This window comes from Prionailurus bengalensis, chromosome B2, assembly GCF_016509475.1.
Source record: "Prionailurus bengalensis isolate Pbe53 chromosome B2, Fcat_Pben_1.1_paternal_pri, whole genome shotgun sequence".
In the NCBI taxonomy this organism is placed as follows: Eukaryota; Metazoa; Chordata; class Mammalia; order Carnivora; family Felidae; genus Prionailurus; species Prionailurus bengalensis.
This window is the reverse complement of record NC_057349.1, coordinates 37,524,466-37,540,314: the sequence shown is the minus strand read 5'-3', so window position 1 is coordinate 37,540,314 and position 15,849 is coordinate 37,524,466. Positions and strand designations below refer to the sequence as shown.

The 15,849-nt window shown below is 38.9% G+C and overlaps 1 protein-coding gene across 2 annotated transcripts in view; it reads left to right on the top strand.

The window, feature by feature from the left end:
- The window catches only part of KIF6 (kinesin family member 6), a 387,728-nt gene that overhangs the window by 125,178 nt on the left and 246,701 nt on the right, over positions 1-15,849 (top strand). For both annotated transcript variants that reach the window (XM_043591311.1, XM_043591310.1), the window contains 3 exons: positions 977-1,183; positions 9,047-9,190; positions 10,135-10,221. In XM_043591311.1, the coding sequence (XP_043447246.1) occupies positions 977-1,183; positions 9,047-9,190; positions 10,135-10,221 (438 nt within the window). The remainder of the gene's footprint in view (positions 1-976; positions 1,184-9,046; positions 9,191-10,134; positions 10,222-15,849) is intronic.

The window sequence follows — 15,849 nt, the reverse complement described above, 5'->3', positions numbered from 1 at the left end:
ATTAATTTGCCCTGTTCCATAAACATAACATGTGGTATTTTTATTTCCATTGCATTGGTTATGTACGTTAATATAGAGAAATTAATATACAGATTCATTTTTAGTTTTCCCATCTATGACATGGTACATTAATATCTAGGACACCTTTTATTTAGGTTTTCTTTTTGTGTCTTTTAATACTATTTTATCATTTTCCCTACAAATCACACTTTTTTATAAGATTAATCCCCCATTATTTCATTGTCTTTGTTACCATTATAAGTAGTATTATACTTCCTGATTAATTATTGCTGGTTATTAGAACTTCTCTAATTTGGCATGTTGATCTTTCATACAGCAACCCTGCTAAACTTCTTAGTTTTTAACTTAGTTTTTAACAGTTTATAGATGTTCCTGCATTTTCTTTGTAGACTACCATATTTTCTGCAGATAATGATGTTTTCATCTCTTCTTTTCCTGTCACGATGACTTGTATTTTGTTTTCTTGTTTACTGCATTGGCTGGGACCCCCTGTTCACTGTTGGGTAGTAGCAGTGATACTGGGCATCCTTGTCTGTTGGTTGTGTTTATTACAAGTGTGTAATGAATTCTCCCAGGGCACCCATTCTCAACTTTTTCCCCATGATGTTCACATTGAGCATCTGCAATATGGCTAGCCAAGATTAAGGTGGGAACTGTGGTCATGTAATGAAATTAAGTTATCATATTAGTAAGTAGACCCAAGCTATACCTTATTCAGACTCTTTCCTCACTTTCTGAATCAACCCATCCACATCTGTTATCAGTCTTTCCAGAGACAATACATTAAATATAACTGACTTTAAGAGGTCTCAGCTACAAGTGTTTTTGTTGCATTGGACAGCACTGGCTTCATTGGAAGTGTCATACCATCAGAAACATAAATTTAAATTTTTTGAGATTCTGTGAAAATGCTCATTGTTCACATTGATTTTGTTTTGCAATTCCTTTTTTGTAGACTCCAATGAACCAAGCTTCAACTCGTTCCCACTGCATTTTCTCTATTCACTTATCAAGCAAGGAGCCAGGATCTGCGACCGTCCGCCATGCCAAACTTCACTTGGTTGACCTGGCTGGTTCAGAGCGGGTTGCAAAGACTGGAGTGGGAGGCCAACTTCTAACAGAGGCCAAGTACATCAACTTGTCCCTTCATTACTTAGAACAGGTAAAATGGGCACAACGGGATTAACTATATCTACCATTTGCTGACACGCTTTACTAGGCACTCTGCTAACATTTTTGTTTTTTGTTTTCCTCTTTTATTGTGGTAAAATATACATAACATAAACTTCATAATTTTAATCATTTTAAGTATTCAATTCTGTGTCGTTATGTACATTCACAGTGTTGTGCATCCATCACCGCCATCCATTTCCAGAACTTTTTTCCTGACCCCAAACAGAAACTCTGTACTTATTAAGTAGTAATTCTCCATTTCCTTATGCTTCCAGTATCTGGTAACCTCTGTTCTACTCCCTGTCTCTATGAACTTGCCTATTCTAGATACTCATATAAGTGGAATGTACAATATTTGTCCTTTTCTGCCTGGTTTATTTCCCTTAGCATAATGTCTTCAAAGTCCCTCATATGCTGTAGCATGTATTTGAATTCTGTTCCTGTTCAAAGCTGAGAAATGTTTCATTATATGTACATGCCATGTCTTGTTTATCTGTTCATCCATCGACGGATGCTTCAGTTGTTGCTACCTTTTGGCTGTTGTGAATAATGCTGCTGTGAACATTGGGGTAGCATTTTGTATATACCATTTCATTTAAACCTTACAACAGCCCTACAATGTAAGGTATTAGTTATTTCCATCTTGTAGATTTTAAAACTCAGATCTTCCTGAGGCCTTCCCAAGGTTACCAGCTAGCAGTAAGATGAGGAGTTGAATCTTAAATTGCCTGGCTACAAGGCCCATGTGTTTTCTTACTATACCTTATTGTTTTTACTGTAAAGTTTGTAATGGGTGTGAAAATAGGTTATAAATGGCCTCCTGTGGCCTATCTTTTCAGGCTTGTGGCTTAGTTATAGGAACATAATTTAGAGATGACCGATATCTTTTTTGGCTTCTGGTGACTTGAGTTCGTGATTGTGATCCTGCAATGGTTCTCTTTGCTTTACCTGTCCTCCCGACCCCTACCCCAAGTTTACTATGATCTACCCCAGTGTGTGCTCTCTGATTTTGACTCCAGGTGATAAGAGAGCTCATCTGAATTTAGCCAAATAAATTTTCCAGAAAAAAATCCTCACCCCTTAAAATGAGCATATTGAATTGGATGATTTCTCAAGTTTCTTTCAGCTCTGTGAGTGAAGTGCTGTGAGTTGAATGTTAAAGATGGCAACTACTTCCAAATTCTCAGAAAAAAAAAAAAAAAGGAGCATGACTAAAACCTGGAGTAGAGAAGTGCAGACTATATTGGCAAGGCAGAAGGACTTGCTAATGAGTGTTGGAGGCTAAAAGATTTGAAAAACAAACAGAAACACCCCCTCCCCCCTTTTTGAGACTGATATTGTCCTGATGGTAAATGCTTTCTAATGGTCAAGTTGGCTGAAAAAGCAGCTTGAGAGAAACCTAAGGGAGTTGTATCTGAACAAGGTACATGCAGTTAGGCTCTAACCAAATAAACCCCCGTAATGCAGCACCCAGAGATTAATGACCTGCCCGGTGTTCAGGTCATTTTAGTGTTTCTGACAAGATTCAGGCTTCCCTAGCTCTTCCTTACTCAAATATTACACACTACTTTTACTTTAACAGAGCATTTACTTAATAGGACACTTACAAAACATTGATATAAAAGCATAATGGACTATATTCAAAGTGCTTTATTTCAAAGAAATATACCTAGTTGTTTCAGTTGGTAGCACTGTTGGCTTTAATTCCCATTATGCCCATCTGTTCATACAAAATTATATTCATTAGTTGAATCAGAATTTCCACCAATTGTTACCACTCAACGAAAACATTCTGCCCCTAATTTACTCTCTTCATTTTAGCACAACCTCTGTAAGCTGCTACTTGTCATTAGAACTATTTCTCTCCCCACATCTCTCCTCTTCAGAATTCTTATAACATCAGCCTCATGTGAGTGGTCTTGGTGGCTCTGTGCGTTTGGTTTCCTGTATAACGAATTTATGTACTTAAACATTTACAAGGAGCAAGAGCATTCTGAGGACTGTGCCAGGCACTGGAGCATAGTGCCAAGCAAAGTAGAAACGGTCCTTGCCCCAGAGGTCTCATGGGCTGGTGCAGGGAGATGTGCGTGGAATAGTCATTGAATACTTGGTTTTAGTCCAGGTGAGTTGTGCAGAAAAAGGCCAAGGGGTGAGGAAAGCTTGTAATGGGGGATCGGATTTCAACTGAGAAAGGTGGAGGGAATGAAAGTTCTTTCAGGGCTGATATTAAGCAAAGATTCAAAGAACGAGTAGGAGGGAACCAGGCAGGGCTGGGGTTAGTGTATGTCAGGCAGTGGGAACTTGGAGTCCGTTAGTCCTTTGCTCCAGTACAGGGGCTCGATTGACCCAGAGCTACAGTGACATTCACATGCCGTTGATCTTTGGCTTTCAGAATGTAAATAATCTGTTTCATATTCACCTGATGCGTCACTCCAGCTGTTAACTGCTTACACTGATCCACAAGTGTCTTCGTGGAGGTTATAGCATAAGACAAGGGAGAGAGAAAAAGGGGAAGGTTAGCCCGAGAGTGAAGAGGGACACAAATGTAGGAAACTGGAGTATGTGGATATAGATGTGTGAAGTTGAATAAATCTAGGAGTTGCGGCTAGAGAAGAATAGGTGGGAAGTAGAGAAATTTTGGAATTTCACACAGAAAGAGATAAGTGAGAGAGATCCAAGGAGTACAGGGGAATAGGAATAATAAAAAGAGGCAGGCAGATACCATTAACGAAATAACAGAACTTTTGTACACAGGTTTTCTTTATGTTGGACTTGATTATGGGGCTAATGAGACTGGACGTGTAACACAATTTAGTTTAACTCACTTCATTCATTCATTCACTCATTCATTCAACAAATTATGATTAAGTGTCCGTGAAGTGCTACAAGTTATGTTAGGCAATGGGGATAAATGCATGGGTGAGAAGGTAGTCTATGCTATCGTGTTATCCAGTAAAGGAGCAAAGCAAATAAACAGATCCTTACAGGGTGCCTGGATGGCTCAGTCAGTTGAGTGTCTGACTCTTAATTTTGGCTTAGGTCATGATCCCAGGGTTGTGGGATAAAGCCCCACAGTTGGGCTCTGCGCTGGTTCCACAGTGGAACCTGCTTGAGATTCTCTCTTTCTCTTTCTGTCTCTCTCTCTCTCTCTCTCTCTCTCTCCCTCTCCCTGTGCCCCTCCCCCACTCACGTGTGCTCACTCTCATTCTTTCAAAAAAAAATCCTTACATATAGTCAGATAAATGCTCTATTAGAAATTCAGGTAAATGTTTGTAATTAATTACATCTTCTCCATCTTATTTTATATATATCTATATCTGTATATATGGAGATGTCCTCGGACGATTTGGTAACCTCTCTTACATTTATTATCCCACACTACTTATAGAAATTCCATGAAGAACCGTCACTGCCCTTCTGGCCACAATTATGGACCTTACACCTGCTCGCAGGGCACAACCTTTCTGAGTTGAATGCACCTTATTGTGCTCATAAGTAAATAAATTTCTGTTTGTCAGAACATTGTTGGTTTTGGAAATTTCCTTGTGTATGCAGTCCTCTTTCCAAAAAGTCTCCTCGAAAACATTTTAAGCCACAATAACAGGGTACATCTTGGCCCTAGAAATTAAGTCTGTGGAAGAGAAGGAAGGGGATATATGTATTTGTTCTAACCATAAGCCTCACCAAGTGCCCCTGGTGTGACCCTCGGTCTCTATCAGCCCAAACATCAAGTGAGAAACCACTGGGAATAGAGTGTTTGCTCTCTGCCTCTACAGAAATCAGAATCAGGGTCACCTTCAGGCAGTTACCCCCCATAAGTGGGACTTCCCCAGAGTTTTCGTTTCCATTTGGCTTCCACTAAATGTGTGTGTTCAGGAGGAAAACTAATGGTGCCAGTGCCAGTTGTAACCGCTCCAAATCATTGTCAGTTTTCAGAGGCTAATTTTCCATGTGCTTCTGAGCTCTTTAAAGGAAAATCTCTTTAACTCATTAAATAGCAATCTGAGTTATTGATTTTAGGCATAGTTTCAAGATAGTTGGAGATACTGTTAAATATAATGTGAGTTTCCACTCTTTGTTGCTTAAAGAATGCCTTCAGGAACATATTGCTGTATTTGTACATGAAATCCCAATGGAAGTAGACACTAAAAAAAAAAAAAAAAAAAAAAAAAAAAAAAAAAAAAAAAAAAAAAAAAAAAAAGAATCCAGGTTGTATACCACCTCCTTACCCTGTGCCATGTGGATCATTTGGTTCCTGCTGAATTCAGAGAGCCCAAAGCTGCCCCACAAAGAATAATCTACCTTTGCCTCTCTCCCAAATACCAGCCATTTCTGGGTCACTCTGAAGATCTGTATCTGCTCCAAGGGGTCTGGGCTTGTAATGGTATCCCCAAACTCCTTTAGAGCTGAGAAGATCCCTCTTGGAGAGAAATGGTCCAGAACTGGATTTATATGGCTGTAGCAAGTGTCCAAAGGGATCATAAAGAACATAGCCTGGACACCCCTGCAAACACGGGGTACTTTTTGTTTTACTGTTCCAGAAACTATCTCTATGCATCTTTAAAACATTTTTGTGAGATAGGCAGGCATTCTAATCCCACTTTTACAAGTGAGGAAATAGAGACTAATAAAGGTAAGAGATTCGCCTAAAATCACACAAGTGTGCAGCTGGTTTCTACCTCTGTGTCCTGGGTTCTTTCTTTTATTATGCACTGCTTTCATTTCCCCCATTTTTAAAGACCATGCTTTCCAATCTGTAATTCCATTTTGAATTTTAATTATTCTCTTGAACAATTTTAGAGCCCTTTCTGGAAAGGACATTGGGATTGCCTCTGTAACACTCATTGCAGGAGTAGCATCCAGGGGCCCATCCCAGCTCTAGGAGTAGACCTTGACTAGTGTAGGCTAGGTGGGACCTTGGCTAGAGTGATTGGTTCAGGGATGGGCCCGTGACCCATGTTTGTCCCTAGGAAAGCTCAGAATGTATGTTTAATAATTAGAGAACTTTATCACATCAGTTATAAATAAGAACATTGGTCAGCCATCTGGTGGCCATGAAGAGAGGCAGACTTCTATAACATAGAAGGTAGAGCAGATACTGGTGAAAACTAAGTCCTTGGTGGTAGCACTGCCCTTTCCTTAAAACTTTCCTATTGCACATGGGCCAATACATCTCCCTTAGGATTAAATCCAGTTTGTACATTTTCTGTCATTGCAACCAAAAGCAAGTTAAAAACTCCATTTACCTGAATACCAACAGGAAATTTAATAAGCATATTCTCCTTCATATCATCTAAGTTTCATCAAGCTGTTGAATAGAAGAGATATTATTTCCTGAAACAGGAAAAAAATAGTGACACTTGTTTTATGAAAGAATTTCAAAGTACTTACAATACTGTTAGATACTTAATTATGATTCATAATTAATAATGCCACCCTCTCCACACATCCGTCCCACCAACCCCTCCCTGTTTGGTCTGGTGTTTGATATTTGGGCCTGCCTTGCTTGTTATAGATATTTCATTTGTCCTCTTGGCTCTGAGGCTTTGGAGTTCTGCTCAGTGTCCCCTGCTACCTACCATCTGGCCACTCAGATTTGGGTCTGCCATGTTCCCCACTTCCTTTCCAATTATATCAAAACTCAGTTCTGCCAAATCTCGTTGCATACTATTGACCCTCGCACTGTCTTCCTAGGTGAAGCTAATTAGTCTACTCATTTATTTGTTCATTTATTTCACGTAAATGTGTCAAGTGCATGTTGTATTAGTCAGATTTCTTAGTTGTGAACTGGAAAACCCACTGTAGCTAATTTAAGCAGTGTAGACTTTATTAAACATAAAGAGTCTCAAGAAAAGTTGAGAGCTAGACTTGGATACTATCCAGCTAGGAGCAGAGCAAACAGGAGACACATCCAACCACACCACTGAACTGCTCTGCAAAACATTACCATTACCCCTGTTGGCACTCAGGGCATTAAGTCCTGGATTCCAGAAAGTTCCTGCAGCTTCCTCAAAGAAACCAGATGCCTTTGCAACCACATTGTCCTGCAAATCTGATCTTCCTCCTGTGGCCACCACCTCTCATGACTCACCTCCCAGTTCCACACTGGGTGTCCTTTTGATGGAGCTAGGTCTCTTGTGGAAAGTTGAGTCGTAAGAGAGACTAGGTCCTTTTTTTTTTTTTCCAAGTTTATTTATTTATCTTCAGAGAAATAGAGACAGCATGCATGGGGAAGGGGCAGAGTGAGAGAGGGAGAGAGAATCCCAAGCAGACTCTGTGCTGCCAGTGCAGAGCCTGATGTAGGGCTTGAATCCATAAAACCATGAGATCATGACCTGAGCAGAAACCAAGAGCTGGACTCTTTAACCAAGTGCGTTACCCAGGCGCCCCAGGCTGCTCACTTCTAATGGAAGGTGTGCGGCCATCAGCTCAGACTAAAGGCAGGGAGAGGAGGCCATGTGGAGGTTTGAAACAAAAGGATAAGATGTGAAGGCCTCATTTCTGAGAGTGGAGAAGTAATTATTGAGAGGAATATCACAGGATACCTGGTTTGCAGTAAAATGTGTGGTCAGCAAAATAAAGCGAGATCCAGTGGTCGTTTGTGTTTTTGCTCCAAACAGCCCTCAAAAACAATCTTGTTTTGTAAACCAAGGGAGTAGAAGAGGTTCTATTGGTGGGAATTACACACCTGAGAGCGGGGAGGATCAGAACAGTGACAGGTGTTGGCAGAAGTATTTTCGAGAGTCAGGGCCTGGTGATGCCCTTCAAGTCACATCTGTGCGTGACTTATTCCTGATGCTTGGGATGGGCATCTAGCACTGGGTTCGTCTTTCCAGGAAAACCCCGAACCCCTGGTGGCTTCCTTTGGGAACCCCCACAGCAGCCTTTCATCCAGCTAGTTCCTTCTCATTAAGTACCTAACACACTTGCGAAAAGTAAGATGAACGAGACTCAGAACCAACATAAACTTCCCCCATCACTTACAATGGTAGCAAACACATATAGAGCACTTCTTATGAGTGGGGTACTTCTTAAAGCAGTTTGTACGTTTTAACTCTAAATCATGCCAGCTTCCTATGAGGGAGATACTATCTTTTGTTTTATAGTTGAGGAGATTGAGGCAGAGATGTTGAGCGACCTGTCCTAGTAAGTCTAGGATGTCAGACCTGAACAATGTGGCACCCGATTCTCAGGTCTCTACCACTAACCCCTGCCATCTCATAGTTCTTATATACTGTTCTGCCTCTTCTACCTTGAAGATGGGTCATATCAATCAATTTTGGTAGGATTTAAAAAATCTGGCATGATCTACTCTTGAGGTTTTTTTAAAAAAATGTTTATTTAGTTTTTGAGAAAGAGTGAGAGAGCACGAGCAGGAGAGGGGCAGAGAGATAGGGAAAGAGAGAATCCCAAACAACCTTTGCACTATCAGCGTGCAGAGTCTGACACTGGGCTTGATCTCATGGAACCGTGAGATCTTGACCTGAGCTGGAATCAAGAGTCAGACGCTTAACCAACTGAGCCACCCAGGTGCCCCTACTCTTGAGTTTTTATATAAATTTTCCAATGGCTGAAAACAGGATAATAACATACCCTGTTCTGTACCAAGTTATATCATCTGTCCAAAAATTACAGCATTCACGGTGGTATGTTTTTGCTAAGTTTACTTCCCTCTGCTTCCACCATTATTATACCAAATATTGTAAAGATATTTATTCTGAGCCCAAGTTTTAGATGTCACCCTGCATTGTTGCGATTTCTGTTTGTATTTTCACTGCAGTTGCAGCTTAGTTGACTGTCAAATGTGCATTTTCTGCTAATCTAATGCCATTATTTTTCTACTGTGCCACAGGTGATCATTGCTCTTTCAGAAAAACACCGTTCCCACATTCCCTACAGGAATTCCATGATGACCAGTGTCCTAAGAGACAGTCTGGGAGGGAACTGCATGACGACCATGATTGCAACACTCTCTTTAGAGAAAAGGAATATCGACGTATGTTGGTTCCTTCTGGGGATCTCAGTCTGAGTTTCTGTTGCTAGTTTATGAGATGGAGTTGAAGGTCCTGGGTGGGTTTCCATCTTTTCAGCTGCTTTCAGACACAAATACCCTGCAGAGTTCACAGCTTTGGTTTGTTTTCCGGCATTTTAATCATCCCCTTTGAGAATGGACTTCACACAGCGCAGGATGGTGGGAAGAAGGCTCACACACGGGTTTTGGGAAGCCCGCTGGTGGGTCAGTAATGTTGGCTGGAAGACACGAGAGAAGAGACTCATTAGCTTCTGTTCCGTTTGCTCCTGAATACTGAGATACCTTGGAAGCACCTCCAAGAGGTGTCCCTGGACGTGTCGCTGAGCGCATTGCACAGGCCGTTTTGTCAGGGGCTGCCTTCTGACTGGCTTTCCTGGGTTGCTTTAGAGTCAGCTTGGCATTTTACACATTTCAGTTGAATGCCCAGGGTCTAGACTTTTCTCCCAAAGAGGAAAGCAGGAAGTGGCAGGGTGTCTTTCAAAACAAGGCCAAGCCCTAAGTGCATTCTAAGGTGCCTTGAAAAGCCTCTCTTTTTGGTCTGTTACAAATGTTTATTTTATAGTCTTCCATGTTTGTGAATTATAATAGTACCTGCTATGATTATGATTTGTATATGTAGTTTTCTGGTTGAATAGGTCAATAGTTGAAAAAAACATACCAGTCGCCACTCAGGACCTCACTGTCTCCCACAGTTTTGGCATTGATCATATTATTAAGCCAAAATAAAATTTTTATTAAAGTTTTTATTAAAATAATGTTCTAAAGCAAAGCTTCCTAATTTGGAAGACTGATTCCTCATTGTGTTTTATACACATCACTCTTTAGGTGTGAGTCTTTCTTCTGTGAACAAAAATTAAGTTTTATCTCTCAAAGTCATAACATTTTAAGGAGTTATTTTGCTTCCTTAGGAATCTATATCTACCTGCAGATTTGCACAACGAGTGGCTCTCATAAAGAATGAAGCTGTTCTCAATGAAGAAATCGATCCCAGATTGGTAAGCCACTTTTAACTTACTATGTTAAAAAAAAAAGAAAAAAGTATATCATAGATGAGCAAAACTAGAGGAGCACGTCCTCTGTTCCAGGCAGTGTTCTAAGTGTTGGAACTGTATTAATTTATTTAATTCTGATGACAACCTTGCAAGTACATGTTAACTCCATCCCCACTTGACGGATGACAAAACTGAGGCACAGAAATGGTAAATAACTTGTGTAGAGTGACAGCGCCATAAGCGGCGGAGCCAGGATTCAGGTGCAGATGGTCTGACTCAAGGGCCTGCCACCTGCAGTCCCATCAGTCTGCTCCCAAGATGTGCAGTGAGTCCCGAGGATGTGTATGATGCAGTCACATCCACTTATATTTACATGCAGCTGGTGGCCTTTCAGAAAACATCAGTTTAACTTTCTAGAGATGATAATAATAGGCCATCTTTTATAAAAGCTAACAGAGAAGAAATTCTAATGGTTATTAAGTAGAACCATATTTTGCATAACTGTCCTGTTATTTAGAGATTAAAAAAAAAAAATCATCATGGGTCTGGTCCGTGGAAAAATAGCCAAGCTTCTAGTTTTATAGCAATGAGTCCTGCTTTATCAAAGTGCTTTTTTAAAGCAAAAATATTTGCAAGTTACATGACTCAGATCCTCATTTTAAATGCAGATGTTTTCTCTTTATTTTGTTAGTCTTCTCTGAACGAAATACAACATGGAATCAACTTATGCCAACATTGAAGATGTTGAAATAGAATATTTCAGTTTTGTACATTCCCAAATTAAGATTATATTACTTTTCAAATCACTCAGCTCTTAAAATTTTCTCTAGAACAGAAGCTGGCATAAGCTTAGCAGGATGCGTTATAAAAAGATGGTGAAATCTTACCAATAGCGCCTCATTTACAAATTTCTCAAATTCTAAAAAAAAAAAAAAAAAGCCCTTCTCAAATTCACTGTTACCCATATTAATTATTTCCTTTGGATTGTGCACCCTGTCTCCCCTGAAGTCATTGCATTAAAGTGTAGAGGTAAAGAGGTAACAGGAATAATGAGGTTATTTGTTTTACTCTCCTCCCCTCAGGAACTTAAGCTGCCCTGATGGAAATCTCCTCTGGAGAAACCAAATGGGTGAGGTAGGGTCTCTTTCTAGCACAGGCCCTGGTGAAACAACAGCATAACACAAGACCACCCCCCACCCCCCACCCCCCCCCCGAAAGAAGGAGTCAGAATTCAAAGGCATGAGTCAAGTGAAATGGAACTTGTAAGATGAATTCTTCTACCATCCCTCCTTCTCCAGCAAGCAGCCCGGTAGCATCACTGAGCAGCGTGAGAAAGACAGGAATGAGCTATTAGCCCAAAGACAAAAATTAGTGCATAATTGAAGGAAAATAAACACATTAGACACTAGAGGGTCTTTTTCTTTAAGTTTTTAAAAAACAAAGAGAGACTTTTCTTTGAAGGAACTTGAAGAATGTGAAAAAAAAGATGAACATTATCATGTGTTTGATGTAGGGCTTGTGAGAAGCTTAACGAAAAGAGAAACCCGAATCAAAGCTGATAGCTGATAATTGAACAAATGTTGAGGTCTTCCTGATGCAGAATTAATCTGGTAATTGACAAGTATTATCTCCTGGCCTCTTTAATGGCTTCTAGAACTGACATTACTGTTCATTACTTTATGTACAGAGCTTTTCTGAAGCACAAGTGACAATTACAAATTTGTCCTCAAAACCACCTAAAACACAACTTGGATGGGATTTCCAATATCTTACTGTCAAAATCCAATGGCACACAAGAAGCCAGCCCTCTGAGAGCAGGATCATCAAGGATTTGACTTGCTTTCTTTACAAGTATTAATACCTCGGGGAGACAATATGATAAAAGAGTTGTAAGCAGGCCAGAGTCTGTGGTGACTGGGCATGGCCCCAAATCTTCTAAGGAAGGCTCTCATTCCAAAGTTTCTACACTAATTTGATGCGAGATGTGACTGTACTAATCTCAAAATCATGAAAAGTTGGCCTAGTTTTGAGATTTCTGTTCAGTAACAGAAGATAATTTGGTTGTTAGATTTGACTTTGAAAGCCTTAGCAGATGTAGAAAATATGGCATCAATATTAATTTAGTGGAGCAGGAGGTGGGGGGAGGGGAGGTTCGAATACAAATGAATGACTCACATAGTTCCTGTCTAAGGATTTTCACTCTGCAGAGCTTGATGATTCCAAGCATGTTTTTGAAAAGGAGCAAACAACCAAAACCCACTCAATCCTGTGCATTTAAATGAAATTCCAGGAGCACTGATGTGTTCAAAATACACAGTCACCATGTTCTTTGGAACATCAGGTCTAGTTGATGTGGCAGAGATAATCTGAAACCCACCTATATAAAATTCGACAGGCACGTTTGACATATATGTCTGAAGTTGAATGAAGTAAATAAGGGGATTCTCCAGGGCCCAGAAACAAAGTTGAGGCTGCAGTTGTCCTGGAGTAGAAGAGGTGAAGGGGATTGTAAGAAAAGCATCAGAGTTGAAGCCCTGGAACCTTGGAAGACAGATGATGAACCCGTGACACCCTGTCTGCTTCCCAACATAAAATGAGTGAAAAGGTGAACCAGAAAGGGGAAAAAAAAAAATCTGTCCACTGGCATAGGGAGATGGCTAGTGAAGCTTGTCTGCCTTAGCCTGAACTTTAGGTGGAGCAAAATATGGTTTCTCTGAAAATTTGAAATCCTAATGCTCTGCTACACATGGGTTTGAAGTTCAAATTTACAAACTCCCTTGGTCTGGTAGACTTCTTGGCTTGGGCCAAGAAGTCAGATAAATGAGTGAGAAAAATAAATCCAAAACAGTAGAAAGACAGAAATAAAAGTGTGGAAATGAGTGAAAACAAAACCCAAAGCGAGATACAGTGGAGAAGAGCAACAAACCCCAGAAGTTGATTTTTAATCTAATAATAAAATGAACAAATCTCTGGAAAGATTAATGAAGAAAAGAATAAAGAAGGCAGAAATTGGGGCGCCTGGGTGGCTCAGTCGGTTAAGCGTCCGACTTCAGCTCAGGTCACGATCTCGCGGTCCGTGAGTTCGAGCCCCTCAGGTCATGATCTCGCGATCTCGCGGTCCTGAGTTCGAGCCCCGCATCGGGCTCTGGGCTGATGGCTCAGAGCCTGGACCCTGTTTCAGATTCTGTGTCTCCCTCTCTCTGACCCTCCCCCGTTCATGCGCTGTCTCTCTCTGTCTCAAAAATAAATAAATGTTAAAAAAAAAATTAAAAAAAAATAAATAAATAAAATAAAAATAAAATAAAAAAAAGAAGGCAGAAATCGATACAATATTTGCAATGAAAAGAGGACTTACCTATAGGCACAGTAGATATCTTAAAATAATAATAAAAGTATTTTGAGTGACTTTATGGCTGTAAATTTGGAAACAAACAAAATAAACAATGTCCTACAAAAATATCACACTGAAACTAATGCAAGAAGCATTAAAAAAGCATGAATAGATGTATGACTAATGACTAGATTCAATAATAACAAAGCTACCAAAAGGAGAGAAAGAAAAACAGAAAAAGAGAAAGAAGAAGGAGAGAAGTGATGGAGGAAGGGAGTAAAAAAGACAGGAAGGAAAGAAGGATGGACTAGACTCGATGTTTTTTTAAGTTGGTCGAATATTGAAGGAAGAGTATAAATTGAATTCAGCCTGCTAATTTTTGTTTTAGGGAATTTGCATTACGACCATATATTATTAATATGATATATGGTATCATGAGCTAGTTGGGTTTATTTTGGGAATTTAAAGGTAATCTATCATTAGAAAACATGTTAATGTATAGTAAAAGAATAAGAGCCGTGGGAAAAATAAACACCAAATTTCAGGTAATGGGAACAGGGAATTCATTTAGGGAAGGCTATACAGAGACTTGGGCTTCAAAAGAGTAATGTTTTATTTCTTAAGCTAATTAGTAGGTATATAGGTATTTACTTAAGGTAACTAGTGGATTTATAAGGTATACTTTATGTCTTTTTGTACATTGGAAGTAGTTCATACGGAAAAAAAAGTCACATGAATTAAGGTGACTTATCATATTCACAGTTTAAAAGAGAAAAATTATATTATCACATTACTAGATGCAGAAAAAGTATTTGATAACATTAAACGTTCATCCATAGTTTGAAAAGACTCGTCAAACTATGAATGTCAGTGAACATCCTTAAAGTGATTAAGGGTATCAACCGAAAGCTAGAGCAAACATTTTAAAGGTGAAATGTTAGAAGGAATAAGATCAGAATATCGGAAGCATTATACTTGGAAGTCCTAGCTAGGACAGAGACATTAAAAAAATAATAATAATAGTGTATGAGGATTTGAAAAGAAGAAGACATCTGTCATTGCTTACAGATAATTTAATTGCTTATATAGAACATCTAAGAACATTTAATGATTAATAGAAACAAAACAATGTTCAGAAAATTATGTGGCACATAATTCATACATAAAAATTGTCTTCCTATAAATCAAAGCCAACAATTAGAATATGTAATATTATAAAAATTTCATTTACAGCAGCAACAAAAACTTGAAAATTCTAGGAAAAAAACTCTAATTAAATATATTTATAGAAAACGTGATACATCTTTATTAAAAGGAACCGGTGGAAGGCCATACTATATTCATGGATGAGAGGATTCAGCATGACTAATTTGTTAAGTCTTACCAAATTACTCCTTTAATTGAATTTATTTGTGGCTAAAAATTGAGGAGGACCTTTGGGGAAATTTTATAAGCTGCATCTCAAACTTATACGAAAGAACAAATGACCAAGAATAGCCATGTCTGTTTTGGAAAGGAATAAAATGAAAGTGGCTTGTTCTATCTAGCTGCCAAAGTTTCCTAAGATATAATCATTAAAATAGCGTAGTATTGCCGCACATATAGTCAAGTACATAAATGTTTTTAACCAATGGCCCAGAAAAGGACACATTTATATGTAGAAATATGTTATGTAACAAAATTATAATAGCAAATCTTGCATGGTTAGCTGCTGTATAAAAAATAAAATTAGATCCGTATCTCATACTTTATCCAAAATAAAAGCCCAAATGTGAAAAGCAAAGCTTTAAAACTTTTATAGGAATATATAGGAAAATATTCCTATGGTTTAAGGTAGAAAATAGATTTTGTTTACGAAGACACAAAACTACAACTCATAATGGAAGAAGTCAATAATGAAATCATACTGAAACTTAAAACTTTCACTTAACACAAAGAACACCACAAAATGGCATAGATTGGGAGAAATCATATACCTTACATAAAACTAATAATGGATTCATATATAAAGCAGCCTGCATAAGGCTTTCCTTTTTCCATAAGGAAAAAAAAACACAACTCAGTGGAAACAAACAAGAATATAAATAAGTGATTTACAGAAGACGAAACCAAACAGCCGATATACATATGCAGAGATGACCAACCTCCCTAGTAATCAGAAAATGCATATTTGAACTAAACAAGGTGCCATTTTACATCTTCCAGACCGGCAAAATTAAAGCGTCTGTCAGTACTCCATAAGCAGTGAAGTAAATGTGGGCAAACAGGAACTGTATATCATGGATGAAGAATCTAAGTTT